Source organism: Periplaneta americana, chromosome 15, assembly GCF_040183065.1.
Source record: "Periplaneta americana isolate PAMFEO1 chromosome 15, P.americana_PAMFEO1_priV1, whole genome shotgun sequence".
In the NCBI taxonomy this organism is placed as follows: Eukaryota; Metazoa; Arthropoda; class Insecta; order Blattodea; family Blattidae; genus Periplaneta; species Periplaneta americana.
In genome coordinates, this window is record NC_091131.1 from 108,982,702 (window position 1) to 109,004,578 (window position 21,877).

Below are 21,877 nucleotides of genomic sequence, written 5' to 3' on the forward strand. Positions count from 1 at the left end.
GTAAAGAAATCTTCCAGATTTGATGAATTTGATGAATTCAAATCTGCCGGAATCAGCCAAAAATCGGCTGAATTGGCAGCACTGGTTTTGTATAACAAGATGATTCGAAAATGGAATGGAATAGCAGTGCTGTCAAGATTTAAAATTTACCTCAATGAGGGAAAAATAGAAATAAGTCTTGCGGAAAGGAGACGATGCGAAACTCTCAAGAAGTTCAGACATTGATCTGTATTAACATTTGATAGAATTAAAAGATCACCTATGGTAGTTTAACCAAATACTCTTTATTGTAGAATATTTGGTTGAACTTATATTCGCTGTCTTTTTTTTGGTTGTGGCAGCACTGTGATTGAACATTTTTAGCTTGGGAATTTTTTTCAACCGATGTTGACATAATTGATAACTCTAGAGAAGAAAACGAAGGAATTGTAAAACGTAAACGTTTGTTAAGTCAATTAAATTTTTTTTTTTAGGTAGCATTTAGGGTGCTTCGAAATGGCAGAGTATTTGGCCTCAATTTTCGGTACAGAGAAAGACAAGTAAGTCATTTTATTTTAAACGTTCTTTCATATCGTTAAGTATATTATATTACTGTGCCGGTATACCGCCATTTTACATAAGCTTAGGACTTTTGGAAATGTGTTACTTTTAGTTATTTCATTTCAATTCCTAAATAAAATAGTTACATTTTTTGATTGAGAATAAATTAATGTAATCTTAAAATATTAAAATGATCATATTATACATACAGTAGTTTCAATAGCAGTTGGTCTGACCAATTACAAGGTAAACTTAACCTGTAAGTTACTTGAATTCGGTGTTCTCGTGCAGGAAATAAATTACTGTCAAAGTCATCAAAGATAGTTAATGCAGTTCTGTACGATTGTGGTTAGATTTTATATTTTTAAATGTTTCAAATGTCTACATTCTTTCCGGATCCAGAAATGTTTCGATTAGATGTGTTCGTCTTATTGATTGAGATAGAGGCCTAACCTTGAAATAAATAGACTACTTAGGTAATTCTCCAGTAGAACTGTACCACAGCAAGCATTTTTTTTTTCAGTGGTCTCTATGAGGTTTATGTAGTAAAATACGTTTTTCAGTTTGCTCTTGGATAGGCCTACACATTTGCAACATTGGAAGCATAAGATATTTGGGATAAATTTCAAAACACGGATTTCTTCTTTTCCCCCTTACTTCAACATTCCAACCTTCGAAAAATTACTCCGTGTAAAATTTCATCTCAGTCGCATAATTTTAAACGACCCCTAAAGGCTATGAAATTTCAGATTTTTAATTTTCTTTGTAAATTTTTTGTAACTATCTTTCATTATTGTTGTTGTTGTTGTTATTATTATTATCATCATTATCATTATGAAGTTGTTTGATGCAATGAGAGTCGAACATCTGGCCCAGGTATGATATTTTCAAAAGATTTAGAGAAGCTTGGTCGATAGTGGACATTAAGAAATACCGTATTGGAATAAATATCCCTGAAGATATCCGTGATAATATGCTGGAATTTCTTAAAGTACAATTAAGTCAGGGACAATTTATTAGAGATGATTACTGCGAATTATTAGAATAATTGGCCGTGATCTTTCTCGGTAGTACTCCCCTAAAAGGGGTTTCCTTTCACGTTCCTGAAACTATGAACCATGGCTGGTGGATGTCAGAGGATATTTATGCATTAAACATTTATTTATTTCAAGATCAGTTTAAACTTTCAAGAAGAGAGAAAGATTCAATCAGAAGAATATGCATTTTTCTCATCAGACTCTATTTACGAGCTTGATTCCTAGCACCACTGGCTGTGAAAGCTCTGTATCTGAATTATAATTTTTTTACTGAAATTAATACAATATGGGAAAGTAGATCCAGAAATTAATTGCGCTGCAGTACAAAAATTTAGAAACCACTAATGATACTTTTCTCCACAAAGTGCATCATTTGCATTTTTTTTTTTTGTGATGGAGTTCCAGTATAATAAGAAAAAAATGGCAAATGTAGGCCTAATCATGACTTCAGAAGACAGTGATACAGAAAATCAAGTAAAAAGCTACATGTACACGGCGTCCCCTTTTCATTCGGATATCGGACACAGTATCAAGGTCACTTTTTCGGACCTTATGAGGGCCAGTATTTAATATGAATACTCCCCTTCATACAGACCTCAACCGATTGGACAACGGAGGACCAATCAGATGCCAGAAGGAGAACCTACGACCAATCACCGAAAATACTCCCCCCATCGAGACTACTATATACATACGAGCTCACAGACTATTTCCTTATCCAACTGTTCTGAAGATGACCACAACACAGCGGACAAAACGTCAGCCACCAACACCAAGACAACACGGTAGAAGCCCCGAAGCTTATCCACAGACCAAAAAGCTACATAGTAGTGGAGACCTGAATTCCGTAAAAGAAAATCACTTCTATGATTTTATTTCCTCTGAATAGAAGAAGCTTTTCTCAAGATTTTCAATAAATAGGCTACTAAAAGACTGCCCATCAACATGGAAAGATGTCAGCTTCCAACATGGGTTGCAGAAATTGAAAAGTATTGTAGTTGTCAACAACATGGCTGAGAGAGGTACGAAGCTTTTTCTAGAATATCAGAACATTCTGTCAAAGGATGAAACAGATTGCAGATTGTTAATGAACGTCGAAAGAAGTATCCATATGCTACCAAAACTGGTCTAATGAAAGATTAAAATCTGCATTACGTTACATTTTTATTCTTATTGTTTTAATTTGTTTCATGAAGTGATTTTAATGTAATTTTTTTGCTTTTCTTTGGTTTCAATTTTTGCTCCATATTTAGACTAATATTATCTTCAACAATATTATGTATGGAATCTCACTTCAGCACGAGATTTTATCTCATTCAAGGGGACCTAGATTGTATTTAATGTATTATGATTGATTACATTCACTAAATATTTTGTCATTTAGCAAATAAAGAATTTAAAATAAAATAAAATTATACAAAAGTTTTAAATAAGAAATTTGAAATTTCAAGTTCTTTGGGAGTCGCTTAAAATAGTTCGATTGAGGTGAAATTTTGCAAGGAGCTCTGTTTTATACATTGGAACAAGATTAGGGGTTGGGAGTAAAGAATTTCGAATGTTGAAAAATAAGGGTCACCCTAATGTATACGATTGATGAACAATCAGTGTTCTAGAGAATTTCCTTCTCTATCTATTTCTTTCTCTTCTCATTCTTCACTTCTCGCTGCATCTACCATCTGAGCAAAGTATTTGAATATTTGTTCAAAGTTCGAGATGTATCTTGAGAACTTACAAGAATCGAATATATGTATTTTTTTATTCGAATACTCCCATCACTAATTGTTATTATGACTATTTTGTAAGAATACTCTACTTTAATTATATTATTGAATGGATGAAATAAATAGATAAATTAATTGTGCGAAAATATTTCAAATTAGGAACGAGCTTGACAAAGAATTTCAAAACTTGTATTTTACGTTTTTGCTCGTAATATCCGCAATGCCACAATTGAGGAAATGAGAATGAAACCTTTCTCATAAGCATTTAACATGACATCACAGCCAGTGTAGGATGATAAGAGGAAATGCCACAGTGTGATAAAAATTGAAAATTGTTTAAGCAAACCAAATAAAAATCACACAAACTAAAAGTAATCTGAGAAAGACGTTAACCTGAACCAAAACTGAGGTAAACCAAAATTAATAAAAAATCAAAACTAGCCTAGATGAACCATAACTAACACAAACCATTAATTTTATGTCAGTACCTCTATAGAAAAAAAGCAGCTGAAGTAATTTTGCAAATGCATCAATCAAGTGCAGTTGAGAAGAGTGCAAGAAACAGTTTAAATTGTTATCTAGATTCTAGACTTTATCCCAATAGTTACAATCTCCTTATAAACAACTAATAGCATTGGCGGCTTGTGCAAAAAATCAGATATGAGCTCCACTATTTTTTAAATAGTCAACCAAAGATGATAAAAAGCAAGCAGGTATACAGAAGATATTTACCCGCTGCCAAAAAATGAAATTCATGCATAACTACTTTCTGCTGCAGAATTTATCAATCACTCTCGAGTTGAATCCCTGTAAATTAACAACCATACTCTTCTCAGTCAACAGCATTGCTGTTGCACTAAGCTGTTGCTCTGACATATTACAAAGAAAGGTCTTTATTCTCTTAAGTGACAAGAAACATCTTCTTTCCTACATGCGTTAAATTTAGATCTGTAGTGGATCTACCCAACTGTTTTATTTCCACTTTTCCTCCAGAGTTTTAAAAAAAAAAGGCTTCTTTAACAGATTGTTCACTGTATTTGACATGTTGCAACAAGCAGAACTTAAGAAAAGTTCAAACACATGCAGTCGGTCTCAGTAGCGTAGACGGTTTAGCACTGACCTTCAGTGCTCGAGGTTGCGGGTTCGATCCAGGCCCAGATTGATGACATTTAAGTGTGCTTAAATGCGACAGGCTCATGTCAGTAGATTTACTGGCATGTACAAGAGCTCCTGCAGAACAAAATTCCAGCACACTGGCGACACTGATATAACCTCTGCAGTTGCGAGTATTGTTAAATAAACCATAATTTTTTTTTTTTAAACGCGTGCATAAACTTCACCCTTACAATTCAACCTCTTTCTGAAGAGTGACGAAGTTCTCAGCTCTTGTAGTGGCAAGTTCCAGCAAAGATATCAGTTACTAAAATATGTTGACTTGGCAAATGTAGACCAGCTCAACTCAACATAGCTAGCTAAGAAGAGAGTGCTTCAAATATTTTTCCCATTTCATTTAGGCTTTATGCTCACAGTTTGAATGAGGTTATTGAGTTAAATAAAAATAATTATCTATAGCTCATTAACTCTTAAAGAACAGATGCCCCTGATTAATAGTTTTCTATATTCCTGCCAATTTTAAATACCAGTTTTTTGTAATAGCAAAGTAATATTAGAAACAATTACAGTTTGTGAATAGCCCATGTTAATTTGTGCAAAATTAATTACTTGCATTCACTTAAAGCATTTATCTTTGAAGTCAATATCTTATTTATTGGGAGTGTGTTAGATACTGGAGAAAATGGTGAACTGAGTAATGAAATGTGTATTGATACTGATTTTTTTTTAACAGGGTAAACTGCTCATTTTATTTCAAAATTGGAGCTTGCAGACATGGAGACCGTTGTTCAAGAATTCACAACAAACCAACTTTCAGCCAGGTATGTGTAAGCCTACCGTATACATTAACCGTATTTTAACATTGTTCCCAGAAACTTCGAAACAACTGTTATTTTTAATTCTTTGAGTTTTTTGTGTTAATTTTGTGATAACTTATCTTTCTTTTGCAGACTGTTCTTCTCCAAAACTTGTATGTAAATCCACAGAATTCTGCAAAGTCAGCTGATGGGTCACACTGTAAGTAAAGCCATTGTATTATTACACGTATTATGCACAGTGTGTGTAGTACTTTTTGAGTCTGTTTTGTACAGTCGATAACAGGCCATAAGCATTACTCACTATAAGAATAGAATGCATAATGGCAATGAGGTAGTGGTTGGGAAAAAAGAATGAGGGAAAAAAACGTCAATGTTGATTTTGAGATTGATTTGTATGTGAACTACTTGTCTGTCTTTCTTCCTATCTATTAACAATTTTTAAGTCCAGCATTACAAGTACGTATTAAGTATCTGCATAGAAAACATTTACAAATTGAGATACAAATAAAATAAAATTAGTGGAGATACATTGAAGACCTAGGAAAGACCTCCCTATACACACAGAAAAGAAGCAGAAGCAACATTAGGCTATATGCAGGTGGTGTCTCAGTCTCTTAAACTTCTAGGATTTATCTATAGACATACCACAAAATTCTCCTCTCAAGATAGTTTAAAAATTCTATTTTTTTCACTAGTTAGATCAAAACTTGAATATTGCAGTAATGTATGGAACCCCTATCAAATGAAATATATTAACAAAATTGAGTGTGTTCAAAAAAGATTCATCAGATTTTTGTTTCTTAAATCATTTGGTTACTATCCCTCCTGGAATAATGAAAGTAGTATTTCGTACCCATCTCTTTTGTCTCTCTTTAATTTTGAAAGTTTGCAACACAGAAGAAATAATATTGATATAAAATGCCTCCATAATTTATTAACAAGTTCTGTAAATAGTCATCTACTGTCCAGGATAGCAATACATGTACCAAGAGAGAACTGTAGGACCAGTAAAGCATTTAATATAAACTATGCTAGGACATGTTATTATAAGTACTCTCCACTTCTTAGAATCTGTTCCTTCTATAATAAACTGAGCAATATTGACATCTTTCAGGATAGAACCACACTCTTGAGAGAAATAAATACTGGTAGCGTTCAAAACACTCCATAAGTATTTTGCTAATAAATAGGTCTTAACTGGTTTGCATATTGTATTTTTGGTCTTCTTTCTTAAATTATTTCATATCAATTATCATTACGAACTCACTCCTAATTCTGACTTAATGTAGGTCTAGTCCCTCATCAGTTATTGTATTATTGTTACTAATCTGTGACTAGTTATTTGCATTTCATCACTGGCTCTATTACTTTAATATAATCTAAGTTTTCTTCATACTGTAAATACTTTTGTTTTTGTTTACTGAGATATACATGTAATATTTGCTTGATATCTTTTGTTGAGTAGTATTGGATTGTAACTGTTTAAGTTTAAATACCATTATTATATGTATTAATACTGTTATTTTCATTTTATCTACTCTGTAATTACATTGTTGAGTGGATTAAATAAATAAATAAATGAGTGCCTTCCACCTCATCTGAGGAAAACAGGGCTCTTTTCACCTGCATTATCACCATTTCATTCAGACACTAAATAACCTGAGATGTTGATACAGCGTCGTAAAACAATCCGCTTAAAAAAAAAAAAAAAAGTAATTCATCGTACTCTTAGCAGTATGTAACTCTATGTTTAATGGAAATCTTTCGTGTTGACTTTGTGGGTTAGAAAATAAATCACTTGATATGCACCCCACGAATGTGATTAAATCTCAAAAGATAGCCTATTACCCAAGGGATTATGAGTAAGCTTCTAAAACTGATTATTCAGTGCTATTTAAATTAAGGATAAATGAATAGTACAATGAGGCTCTAATTGTGTTTTATCTTTATTTTTCAGTGGTCGCAAATGTGTCTGATGAGGAAATGCAGGAACATTATGACAACTTCTTTGAAGATGTTTTTGTGGAATGCGAGGACAAGGTAAATAAAAATTTTGTTTGTAAACGTTTTTATGTTTCTTGTTAGTGGAAAGAGGGGAAGTTATGTGCAGTTTTTTTTTTGTATAATATTCAATATTGAATGGGAGCTCTCGACACTTGTTTTCATGTTCACAGTGTGATAGGTTTGTTTGCTGAGCCCAACTGAAGACAGACTATTAATTATGTTCTTTTTTTAAAACATAAATCTATATTATTTTGTCACGTGAACAAGAAAATATTGCATTTACCTAGATTAACAATTCTTAAAAGGTTTCATCGAGGAAGTTGCTGTAATTGTGGCCAATTGGCCATAAATTCATTTATTCATACGATGATCAACATCATAACAATACTGCTCTCCAACTAAAACTCCTGTGCAGAAGTAAGTTTCATTCATTCATTCATTCATTTATTACCTTCCATAGATCTTACATGAGCAATGAAGCTTTAAGATGTGGAACAAGTCAAAATTTTACAATTACAATTTTACAGATTTTTACAGTATTTTACAATTTTTACAGTTTTACAGTGTAGTAATTTTCTAAAATGATGAGGTGAGGTCCGAGGATTCGCCAAAAGATTACCCGACATTTGCCTTTTGGTTGGGGAAAACCTCGGAAAAACCCAACCAGGTAATCAGATCAAAGGGGGAAATGAAATGATGAGATTTTTATTATAAAATAACGTGTATAGTGTTAATTTCTCATGAATACTTAATAACAATAATATGAAACATGGTGTAAATATGCCTCTGGAGTTATTGTGAAAACACTTAAAAAATACAGGCTGTTACAATCATGGTAAAATATGGTACATAATTTTCATGTGTAATGTTACAATTCTATTAAATTGAACAAATATAACTCTAAATTATGGGCTTTATTAAATACTGCATTTTAGATATAATTTCAACTTTGTAACGAAAAATTTGGACTACTGCAGACATTGGAAAAGATTGTTACACGAATTAATGTCTTACAATTTTTGGTAGTTTCTTGAGGTAAAAAAAAAAAAAAAAAGGTGCATTGAATGTGGGAAATTAAATGTTGTAGAGCAAGCATGTTTCCAGGCGAGGATGAAACTTATTCTGATTCTTATTATGATTAGGGAAGTGCAACTTGGGCAAAAACGTATTACGGCGAACGCCAGTAGGGGAAGTTATCCCCACCCGCGCCGCTCGACACCTCGCTCGCATGCTCTCTCTCTCTACTGTCTCTCTCTACTATCTGTCCCGCTTCGATGGATCACTGCCTACCACTATGTAATACGCATTAGACAACTGTCCACAACCACAATGCAATACGCATTAGACAATATGCATTAGACAACTGTCCACAACCACAATGCAATAGGCATTAGACAATACGCATTAGACAACTGTCCACAACATGTACTGACACAACACAACACAATGTAATGTGGTTTTCATTAAACAACACTCACCTGTTAACTTTGCACGTCCTCGAAGTAACACAATAGTCTTTTTTTTCCCACAGGTTGGACACTCATAATGAGTACACGTCTTCGGTACGGATCATCACTACACGTGGTTACGTCTGTACACGAAGTTGGACACGGACACAATGAAGCCACCCCCGTAGTCAACCCCTACCAAGCGACATTCACAAGCCCACCAGTTTCTACCCACGCTATTCGGTCATTGTCCCCTTCTACAATACGTTATGGCAGCTCCCTTAAACATAAATAGTTTCATTTTTCCTTCTACTCCCAACTCGCCTCGGTAGCCGAGAGGTCTAAAGCGTGAACAAAAAGCGTGCGTTTAGGTTTAGTTACAAATAGTTAACGAACTTTCTCGGATCGAATCTCCCCTCCTGCGAAGTCGTAAGAAAAAAAAAGAGAGAGACATAAGCAAGGAACAGAGAAGGAGAGACTGGAGAGAGAGAGAGAGAGAGTGACAGGACGAAGTTCCTCTTTTGCTTTGTAGGTGTCGTTACTCTTTTTATTCCACATTTCTACACTAGATGTCACCCCACCCTAAACCCCTATTTCCACTCTTTCCCGCTAGGGTGTGTGGTGAGCTTGTAGGGGAAAAGTGGAAAGGGGACGTGGGCGGAGCTTTGCATTCGCCGTATTACGTTTTTCCCGCAACTTGAATCCTTGGAACTAGTGTGTTTTTATTTTATCTGGCTTAACTGGCTGTCATGTCTCTTCTGTTTCAGTATGGAGAGATTGAAGAAATGAACGTGTGTGACAACTTGGGGGATCATTTGGTAGGAAATGTTTATATAAAGGTAAGTTGTCCTTTTATTCTGTATGTCTTCGTACATAAACATTAAAATGGTTTGGTCACATAAAAATAATAGAACCATAAGATTAGCCCTAGAATTAAAAGTAAATGAAAAGGGACCAAGGCCAAGACCAAGATCAAGATGTAAAGATCAAACAAAGGAATTCATGAAAACTAGAGGAAGAATGGATAATATCTGGAACAATGGGGATGATTGGAGGTTGCTCACATTATATCGACTTGATGGTGGTGATGAGTTATCTATTAAATAAATGTTAAAATTAGACTTGGTCGTTGATGAATTATGAAAATTAGTATTCAGCCAAGCATGTCAATATGTTATTTCAATTTCTTTAACACGGGATACAGCCTTCATTATTAGATGCTCCAACTTTGAATGAGAAGATGATGAACTGGAAGTAGAGAGGATGAACATAAAGATGGTATTGGGCACTACTTGTGTTTCCAGAACGATTTTCCGAATTTCTCACAAAACACTGTTTTCTTTCCATCACTTTTCCACTCTTGTTTAAATTTAAATCATAAACTTTCTCGAAGTTTTCCATGCAACAATTGAGGGGCTTAGAACAAAAAGCAGGTAAGTGACAGAAACCTAGTTTTGAGGAAATTACAGTTAAAGTTCTACATGCAATGAAATGTTATACACTAGTTTGGTGAAATGATGTCTATATAGCAGCATTGCACAGTGTGATCACTTACCTGATTTTATCCCAAAGAAACATCCTTTTGGGCTATCACAACACGTACTTACCTCATTTTTTTTAATAATGTCACTTACCTGCTTTTTGTTCTAAGCCCCTCAATTCATAAGCCATATTTGTAACTGAAGTTCACAAATATACAACACTGAATACACTGATCTCTGGATAACCAGCAATCATGCACAGTCTTTGAATGTGAACTGATAATCTAGAGCCACTGAAGATTGATCTTTGACAGTTTCATAAACAACTAATGGACAAAGTCAGGTGCATGTTCAAGAAACACAAATATTCAGGGAACAAGGTACCTGTGCAGGTGTTACATGCTGTCTCTTCTCACTTTATAGATCTCTTGGATATGGAACAACTTTTGATGGAGAAATCATTGCAGTAAGTGAAAGTCTCACGAACCTTCTATGCCACATCAATAAATTTAAGAATGCAGTTATATTGTCAGACTCCAAAGCAGCTATTCTGTCAATAGTCTCCAGACATACATCTTCATCTCAAACAGCCGAAATGACTAAAATGCTCTCTCAATAACACTCAATAAAAGAATTGTATTCCAATGGATACCATCCCATTGTGGAATCCTGGGAAATGAGAATGCGGATGCTTTAGCAAAGAAGGGCAGCACTGCTACTTACAGACCTGTTACTAAATCTACGTATTACTCTGTGAAAAGATTCATTAAATCTACATACTTAGACTTCAACAAACAAAATTTGATAACACAATCTCAAGGAAAAAATGGAACTCTCTGGTCATAATCCACAGTTAATTCCCGATTTACCACGAAAATCGTCTGTAGCTGCATTTAGATTGGCAACAGGCCATGACTGTTTGGCCAAACACTGCATAGAATTGGAATAGATCAGTCCCCTAACTGCCCATTGTGCAACTCAAACCAAGAAATAGATTCGGAACACCTCAAAATCTGTGCTTCAGTGGCTGACCATGATAATATCTTTGAAAAATATTGGAGTGCAAGAGGTCAAATGACTTTATTGTCAAACACCTGGCATTAGAAAACAACAACATATTCAGTTGTAAGGAATATAAAAAATACCATTACTCGGATGATTAATATTCTTTCATTTGCAAATTTTCAGCTCCTTTGGGTGGTTATTTGACGAACAACATGTTTGCAAGTAAAATGCAATATGCAGTACATTCTTTCCATAGTTTGTGAAAGTAAAGGCCGCATAACGTCATTTTCAAGGAAAAAAGTTACTAAAGCGGGAGTTGTACATATTATTATTACTTTCAGCTTTCTAAAGAAAGAAAAACATCAGTTCACACTAATCACTTGTCAGTCATAGCTTAAGAGTCTACTGCAGACGTCGCAATAGGGCCTCCTCGGAGCACTTCCTCCTCTCTCTATTTTTTTTATGTGGAACAAGATGTGGGAGCAGTTCGTGTATCTCCGGATGATGTCATTGACTGCGACATTTGAATAAACATCTGCAACCGCTACGATGTTGTGTCCATCTCCGAGGGAAGGATGTCCTTATTACCGCAAATGTATGAAGAAATAAAAGCTCTCATAGGGAAAGTGAAATTGTAGGAGTCGCAAGTTTCAGCGGGTAACTGTTACCACTTTATTAATCTAAAATTGTTACCTAATTTGAATCAAGACTAGTGTAACAAATTTAATGAAGTACTGAAAGATTTGAGAAAAGAATTTGAGACCAGATTTAAGATTGTTTGTGAATTTCTAAAAGATGTTTTGGTTATTTTTAATTATTGAAAACATCACGAACTATATTATTTAACTATTATTGTAATTAATATATTAATATTGACGTATCATAAAAATACGCACTTTAACAACGAACAAGTTTAATTGTAATTATTTATTTGAATTTTATTTCATTAAATATAGTATAAACTTAAAAAAAACGAGAGATATGCCTACCAAAAACCATTTACTAGAAATGAAGTATTTTGTTGTTTAGTCAACTGTCCGAAGACAGGTCTGAACCTCACAAGTAATATCAACAAGGCACCACTTAAAGACAACTAGGCCAGGAGATAATGGGGTAAGGTGGCCAGTTCCTTGTGCTTAAATATTTACATAACATGTATGGTTCTTCATGCTTCAGATGTCTTATTTTTACTCATTGATATATCATTAGAAAATAAATTTATTATTATTATTATTATTATTGCAAACTACTTAAGAAATTTTATTCCTTCCGAAAATAACTGTCTACTATAACAATACAACTCAAAAGTGCAGCTTTGTGGCATTTCTCCCGCGACAGTTACAACTTAGCTCGCTCATGCTTGTAAAATTAATCAGCGATCGGCTATCTTCGGGTATTGTGCTTATCTCTTCTGCTGACTACGCTATCTACATTTGCTCTCTGTAACAACTTTCATGCATTGGCCTTGAGACGCCTGGTCTACTGCATCAAATGATATACAGATTTTGTGCACAATGCAGTTGTTTTCTTCACACAATAATTTTAATCAGTTCAACTAGTCAATTAAAACCTATTTGACCAGGTAATCGGATTTTAATCAAAGTTCGATTAATCGATTAAATCGAGTTTTAATTATTATTATTATTATTATTATTATTATTTGTAGTTTCGTCGTGAAGAAGATGCAGAAAAAGCAGTTTCAGACTTAAACAATCGTTGGTTTGGTGGCAGACCTGTTTATGCCGAATTGAGTCCTGTGACTGATTTTCGTGAAGCTTGTTGTCGCCAGTATGAAATGGGGTAAGTTACATATTTTTCTATCACATACATAACTAAACTTAAAATCAGCTCTCAGTGTGATTGTGTGTGTCCATAAATTTAAATAGAATACACAAATCAGATATATCTATGTACCGTCTGTTAGTCTCAGATGTTATAAAAAAGGAGTTCACTATATTCTTTTACAAAAGTAGAAATTATAATCCCCTGCGGTAGCTGAGTGGTCAGACCTTCAGCCTGTCACGCAGATGGTCCGGGTTCGGGTCCCAGTCACGCCTGGGATTTTTTCATTGCATAATCCATAGTGACACTTGTGGCGGACAAAATTGCATTTGGGGTTATTGTCGGGGTCCTCCTGTTTCTCCACATTAGGCATCCATCATTCCATAGCATTCCCAAACATCGACTGGTGATGCCTGGAGAGGGCTGGCTTAGGGATGATTGGGGTGGTCTGCTCGAAACCTGGGTACGCAGTGAACCTTATTGTAGTCAGCCGGTATGGGTTTGGGAATGTGCCTAGCTCGAGGGTTAGATCTTGGAAGGTCGCAGTGCTGGGTCATAATGCCACCCCTCCTGAAATTCCATTCCATGTATGTAATAATTTTTAATAGAAAAAAGTTTCTCAGGCAATTCTGTCTCATTTGGCACTTTATTACACTTAATTACAAAATCTCACAGAAAATTGTCTGACACTTCTTGAAGTTGAGCGCCATTTTGTTTGTGTTTTTGATTCAAATAAATACTATTTGTGTTTGTTACATAATATATATAATCTTTTTATTCAACATTGTTTTTACTTCCTCATTATACAAAGTGTAAAAAATTAATTATTCTGTTACTGCAAAAAACCACATTTCAAGATTTTCTCTAATAAAGTGCCTCACAAATATTGAGTATGAACAAAATCCGGCCAATAACTTGGGAGAAGTAGCTGTATGTAGATGACATGTCTAAAACAATTTTTTTGCCATCAGGGATGCTAAACGAAAAAAATTTTGAAATATATATTTTTTTTTACAGTACCAGAATAATTAATCTTTTATACTTTGTATAATGACGAAATAACACTATTGAATAAAAAGATTATACATACAGTATTATGTAACTTAAACACAAATAGTATTCTCTTAGTATTTCGGTTTGCACTGCAATATTCATTCTACTATTACCTAAGGACCAAGAACTTCTTACTGATGTTGAGAGGTTGATACATACATTACAATAACGTATTCATGCAAATATTCGAAATTCTTTCAACTTCAATCAGTTAACTATACTTAAAAATTGGCTTAAAAAGAACCTGGAGGTTCATTGTCACTCTCACATAAGCCCACTGTTGGTCCCTATCCTGAGCAAGATTAATCCAGTCCCTAGCATCATATCCCACCTCCCTCAAATATATTTTAATATTATCCTCCCATCTACGTCTTGGCCTCTTCAAAGGTCTTTCTCCTCTCCCAACTAACACTCTCTACAAATTCCTGGATTGGTATGGTATGGTATGGTTTATTCTCACTCAAACCTTTGGTCCTGCTGGCCCTTCACATTATATAGTATTCGGGCCAGCAGTCCCTTCCATATACTATTTACAACTTGTACAATACTCGATGTTAATGACCGACATCTCTTCATCATTTAATGTTCACCCACTAAGTCTTTCATGTTCGTTCACCACACTTCCTATATTTCTGCGTTTATTAAATATTCCTTCTTTCCCTCTACTCCTACCTTCTACTATTTCCTATTCCTAATAACAACGTAACAATTACTTTTTCTATTCATCATTTTCACAGACCAACTTATTTAACATATCACTACAGTAATTTACTGTACTATAGTCTTAACTAAGCTACCCTCTATTATTTGCTTTACATCTATCTATATTACTTTTTTGTCCTACTGATACCTATCTAGTCTAGTCCTACTTTTAGCTCATCTACTCTTCCTATATTTACAATACGTCCTACTCATTCCTACTAATTAAATAACTCATCATGATCCTTCTCATACTAAAACACTATTCACCCATATTCACTGCACCATTAATTAATCCTTCATTCCACTGACACACCATTTCCTTAGATTGTATGCTGGTTTATCCTTGCTGCTCTCCGCCTTATCCCTATCGACTTTCTTTTGCACATTAACCTTTCCCAGCTGTTGTCTCACGTTGCCTTCATTTCTTTCGCTGACACCACACACGTCTACATTACCGCTCCTATTTGTTTGACACATTACACTCTTGTGACCTTGTGGTGACGTCACTACAGATTTCTTCCATACGTTCATGCAACTTTTCCCCTCTCGACTCCTCACGGTCATTCCTCTATCTTCACCTTTCGTCATCCACCGGGCCGGGGTCGTTCTGCCGCATGCTTCTCGATCGGAATTTGCTGTCCTCGACAGAACTCCGACTTCCGCACTCTCTAGCATGTCAGGTTTCTTGCTCTTCACACCTTCGTTCCTTTTACTAAATGAATTTTCTTTCACTATCCCCATTACTTTATCCTTAAGCATTTTTCTTTTTTCTTCGCTTATATTTTCACCTATTCCAGATTTATTTACGCTGTCCAAACATAACTCTACGTCGAAAGTCACGCCATTAATTTTTAACTTGTCCTTCACTAGCCTCGCGTAGTGACCGTTTGCCCTTGCCGCTTTCAAAAAAGGCACTAACACTTTCCTCCTGCACCTCACTTCATAATCAAAGTCACTATCGATGCTAATATTAGAATCTTTTAACTCACTCTTTTTGCTCATTATCATATCATTTACCATAGAGTTCGCCAATTTGACTAGTATAGGCCGGTTAGCCCCATGTCTCACTCTGTAGACCTCCTTCACTTGACCGTTACTAATATCTAATCCCATCCCCTCCCAGCACACAGTCAGTATCACTTCATATGTTTCCCAAGATTGCTCTCTTTCCTGTTCTTCGATCCCGAAAAATACTAAATTATTCTTCCTCTTCTCTTCTTCTAAGTCTTTCACTTTCCTCTTCAACATCATGTTCTCCTCTTGCAATTCTTCTATCTTCTTATTAATTTTAACGATGCTTTCCCTAAGACTTTCTGAATCCATTTTACTCGAAACACTCAATTCACAATTCTTTAAACTTTAGAACGATTTGTTTGTACTATTTACTCTTCGCTACTTTATACGGCGCGCGGTCATTCACATCCAGCTCCGCTCGTCGCTCAGTGAGAACTGAAATTTCTGGATTCACCCATACATGCTACATGCCCTGCCCATCTCAAACATCTGGATTTGTTGCTTCAACTGTCCGAAGACAGGTCTGAACCTCACAAGTGATACCAATAAGGAATCACTCATGAGGCTAGGTGATAATGGGGTAGGGAGGCCAGTTCCTTTCACCCTCCATTGCATACATCGCTGATTAGCTACATATTACATTAATCAGACTTCAGATATATACAAACAAATTGTTCTTCCTCTGATACATATAGTCAATTGAGATGTACTGCTTGATAATAGATGTATAGTCTTAGAAAAAAGAAAGAAAAAAGGTTTTGTTGCACAGATACTTTATAAGTCCAGGCAGCGTGCATGATCAGAGGATGAGCGACCTAGTTTACAAGAGAATGACTATTTGAGGTAATAAAATTAGTTTTGTTTTGTTGTATGTCTGATCATGCGCACTGGCTCATTTCTGGGACTTATAAAGTATCTGTGACAAATTTTTTTTTTCTAAGACTGTACATATCAGCCCGTTTGGATTTAATGTTCTTAATTTTATTATGTTAGGTGAAGAATACAATGTATGCAGTTTTGCATTGTGTAAATTTTTCCATTCTGCTGTAATTTCATTCCTCTTAGCCCCAAATATTTTCCTAAGCACATTATTCTTGAACACTCTTAACTCAACTATAAATAAATAAATAAATAAATAATGGAAGAGCCCCAAATAAGCAAGGTATTACCTACCAATGGAATCTTCTAATGAAATGACAGTAGCTTGTGAATGACTTGATTTATTAAAACAAACACTGTTATGCTCTTGCCTTGGCCCTATGATTCGAGTTCTTTGTATTATTTCAGAATTCCTCTTCTCCTCCATCACACAATTCATCTCTTATAACAGTGTATGCACTGTTCCCATCTTTTTTCTTTCCCCTCCCTTATGCAATTTAGTGGACTAATTTTTCAGAAGCTTTTTTTGATTGTCGTTAGTACTTATGTACTTAGAATAGCCAAATAAAATAAAAGAAATTGTTGTTTAATAGGAAGTAAAAAGGGCATAAAACTTGTATAAACGAGATTTACGTCAGAAGTAAATGAGTTTGTTATTTAGTCAACTGTCTGAAGACATCAATAAGGCATCACTCATGAGGCAACTAAGCCCGGGAGATAATGGGAGTAATGTGGCCAGTTCCTTTCCCCCTCCATTGCATACACTGCTGATTAGTAACATAATACACTAACTAATAGATCACAGAACTTCATGGAGTTGCATGTTTTTACTGATTTGGCATCTGGATCTTTGCGTTTGAATGAAGCCAACTTTATTTTGCATAAATGTATCTTTCATTAAAACTTTAAAACTGTTCATCAAATTGTGTAAGAGGTACACATGTTTGATATTAGTTTGTAACACATTTGTGACTCATTTGTTGTTTGTGTTTCAGCGAGTGTACCAGAAGTGGATTTTGCAACTTCATGCACTTAAAACCAATCTCTCGTGAGCTGAGACGTTATCTATACAGTCGTCGCAGGAGGGGAAGAAGGTAAACAAAAGTCATAATTGCATTTATCTAATTCTATAATATTGGAAAATTACAGGGTCCATACCTTTACTTAGCATATTACATGTCAGTTCTCTGCTATAGTGATGAGCAATCTAGTACGAAATTTTAACCTGAGTTATCATTTTATATGTATCATCTGGTTTTTTTATAATATTATACATGCTCGAAATGGTCGCATTTTTGCTTAACATGTTACATGGCAGCCCTATGAGCAATCTAACACCAAATTTTAATCTGAGTTCCCATTTTGTATGTACCACCTGTTCTTTTTATAATACATAATCGAAATGATGACAAAATTCCGTTACGTATATAGTAACTGTTAAACTTCTACACAACAAATGGATTTGTTCTTCGAATGACTAATATGTTAAGAAACAGTAAATATTTTATCTTTTATTATGCTACCTTAGCTAAAGAATAGTCCTTCACAATGTTGTATGTTTAAAGTCTAGTCTAAAAACTAACAAGGCTGGGGAAGTCTTAGCACTTCATGACAGTATACAGATAGAAGGGGGCAAAGTATAGAAGAAAAAATAATCAGTCAGGGTTTGAATTGCATAGGGCAAAGATCTGTGTGTTAAATATTTACACTTGTGTCATGACTTGTACAACATGACATAATATATGAACAGATTTATGCAACAACAGACCAACTGGCAAACTCGTTTTTTAAAAGATATTGAGATATTTAGTTGGAATTAATTATAAATTCGTAGTATAAATTTTGTGCAAATTCAACCTACTCTGAACATGGAAGAAAATGATTTCAATACCAAACACGACATTATTTACCATTATGATAAATGCGATGTAAATTTTGTGATAAACTGTTTTGGTCTGTTGCAGAATACAAAATGAAGGAAAGACAATTGAGCAAGAACTAAAACTCGATTTTGCGAGTGAAAAATAGAAAACTATGTTCAGATATTATTTTAAAATAGTATCAACTATTTGCCTGTAGATGACACTGATTTTTTTATTTTTATATTTATTTATTTATTTTTTTACAAAATTACTAGTTTACTGTTGTTGCATAACTCCATCCATATAACAAGTGTTTAAATAATCCATTTAACATTCCTAATCTTGCTATTAAACAAAAAGGATGCTTAAGTTCCGATTTACTGATAAAGCTCAATTTAGGGGAGTCTTTGATTGTGCGAATATTTGATTAAAAAAGTCTGTCAGTTTCCAGATAGGTAAAATGAAATAATATGTGAAGCTGAGAGTTCTTGTGACATTGCAATGTTCACTTGATTCTCCATGCAGTAGGTATATCACCAGTAAACCATCCAATGCACGGTCCCCCACTCTGCTACAGTTGTTTTGTAAGTTATTAAATTTCCATTAAACTATTAGAGATCCCATTGTGATTTTTTCTGGTGTTATTAGGAATACTTTTCAGTGCACTTAGCAGGCTTTTTTATATATATTTTTAATGTCTTTATTTCACATTGATATTTAACTTTTAAAAATTGAATCATAAGAAATTATCTTTAATAATTATGTTAAAATCAGTTAGTAATTGTTTAATGAAAGATAGTTTTTCAAGTCCTTAGATGCATTTCTTTTAAAATAAATATGCTTAGAAGTATGATACTTCAAATGTTGCATTGTGCGTCATTTTAAACGAATTTAGCATGCAGTATTTTTAAAGCATATGGACTTGGGTGGAAATAAAAACGCAGATATTAGTTTACTAGACCTATAGAGTTAAAAAAAATATATATGTTCAATCAGATGTGCATGTCAAAATGTGTTCCATTTTGTGCGATTTAACATTGAATGACTCATTGTTGAATATAAATTAATCACAATGGTCTTGATCTGATGCCTTTCATTCACAATACACAAATACTATCCAAGTGCATTGAGATTTTGAAGTTGCACAACAAAAATTATCTGATCTTTTCAAGCCACTTTCAGATGGTGCAACTCAGTCCTTTTCTCTGCATACTCATAGCCACTTCAGGAATTGCATGCAATTTAAAACATGTGTGGGATGCAAGTGGCAACTGTGCAACTCAACTTTTCTTGCGTAGCTTGATATTACATGCAATTTTAGGTTGTACCATGGACAAATACTAAAAAGCTCACATGCAATAATAAGTAATAAGAACGTATACCTCTTCTATCTTTCCACCCTCTTTCCAAGCCATATATTTGAAGCCTTGCCCCGAATAGGGATCTAAGCGGCACAATTGTCAAAAACGAGTTATTAGTGAAATAGGAATCTATGATAATTTCTCTATCATATGGGAACATCTGTTGGTAGCTATGGTAACTACATTAAGTTGAAATTCCAAAGCCAAAATTCGTTCGTTATAGAAGACGGATGTAGCTGCAGTTAGTTTTTCTTAAATTTTTCAAAAGAATAGAATTGAAGCTTAGATCCCTATTCAGGGCAAGGCTAAATTAATCTATAGGAACATTATCTAAATTCAGCTAAATAAATGTAATCTAAAATAAACAAACAAACCTAACTAAAGCTATATTAAAATATTGTAAACTAATATAAACTAAATTTTGCATAAATGCAGTGGCAATGTCACAGGTTCATCCAGCACTTATTTAAATACTTAATTCTGTTACAGGTCTCGTTCCCGCAGCCGTAGCCGTGATCGTGATGGTGAAAAGATTGCTGGTTATCGCCGTTCAAGATCACGCTCTCGTTCTCGAGGAGGTCGTGGTGATCGAGATAGGGACCGTCGTAGGAGCAAAGGTGGTGATCGTGGTCGTTCTGATAAGGACAGAGAAGGACGATCAGGAAGATACTAACATTGGTTTTTCATAGACCACTCTGGTAAACCTGTTTGTTTTGATGGAAGGATTTGTGTACTGTATTTCGTATTTAGTCTTTGTCAACTTGTAACTGTGAAGGATGTTTGTTCATTACTAGAAATTAAAGTAGTTTGCTGCTGATGGTGTAGACAATTTTGTTTTCCATTACATCTAAATCTTTCCAATTTTCTGCATTATTAATTGGGTTAATTTATGGTTGATTGGTTGGATTTAGTTTGGTTTTATTGGGTACTGTGGTTAGTAGAGTTTGGTTTGGTTGGTTTCTGTTACCTTCAGGATTGGTTAATTAAGAATTTCAAGAACTATTAACGTGATATTGTTCAGAATTCCATCTTCAGAGGTGGGAGAATTAAGGGCGAAGATGACTAGCAGAATTGAAACTGATGTGGGCGAGAAATGGCCGACATTTTGCCTGGAGTCTTCTCATTCAGGAATAGGTTTCTGTTTTTGTGTGTCTTATTTCTATGACACAGTACTCTCTATTTACTTTTCCTCCCCTCTCCTCCCATTTAATAATGCTGGGTTAAATAGTTCAGAAGATCATTTTTCACTTCTGAAATCTGTTAATTAAAATAAATTTTGAGTCGAATGTATGTCATACAAAAATTTGGCTGGCAATGATGGTTAGTAACAGTAAATATGGCAATGAAATACTTTATTTAAAAAAATTGTATGAAGAAGACCCAGTAAAGACGAAAATACTTATTCAGGTAATATGATTATTGAATTTCAAAATGAACAAGTTTAGTAACATTTGCAAACTGTTACAATGTAATAAGTTAATATCTGCCTGTATCTTCTTCATACTGATTTTATCGCATACTTACTTATTTACAAATGGCTTTTTGAGAACTCAAAGATTCATTGCCACCCTCACATAAGCCTGCCATTGGTCCCTATCCTGAGCAAGATTAATCCATTCCCTACCATCATATCCCACCTCCCTCAAATCCATTTTAATATTACCCTCCCATCTATGTCTCAGTCTCCCCAAAGGTCTTTTTCCCTCAGGTCTCCCAACGAACACACTATATGCATTTCTGGATTCACTGATACATGCTACATGCCCTGCCCATTTCAAACGTCTGGATTTAATGTTCCTAATTGTGGTATACCTGGAAACGAGAAAGTCGATAATATTGCAAAACAGGCAACATATTTGCAACCAAGACCTCTTCAAGTGATGTCTCTATCCAGTGCTTTTGCTTCAGTAAAGTCTCATTTTACAAACCTATGGATCAACAATTGGCTCTCTTCTGACAAAGGAAAAATTTTACAGTCTGTACAAAAGAAACCAAATGGCCTGAAATGTACAAAAACTTCCCCAGATATGTTCAAACATTTTTAACAAGAGCCAGAA

General features: G+C 34.6%; 1 protein-coding gene across 1 annotated transcript; it reads left to right on the forward strand.

The window, feature by feature from the left end:
* The first annotated feature begins 381 nt into the window (after nucleotides 1-381).
* On the forward strand, nucleotides 382-20,637 carry U2af38 (U2 small nuclear riboprotein auxiliary factor 38). Its single transcript, XM_069847994.1, has 8 exons — nucleotides 382-539; nucleotides 5,145-5,232; nucleotides 5,362-5,428; nucleotides 7,187-7,269; nucleotides 9,449-9,520; nucleotides 12,834-12,967; nucleotides 17,593-17,691; nucleotides 20,310-20,637. Exons 1-8 carry the CDS (start codon nucleotides 496-498, stop codon nucleotides 20,491-20,493), a joined length of 771 nt encoding a protein of 256 aa, XP_069704095.1. The 5' UTR covers nucleotides 382-495; the 3' UTR covers nucleotides 20,494-20,637.
* Nucleotides 20,638-21,877: the final 1,240 nt, after the last annotated feature.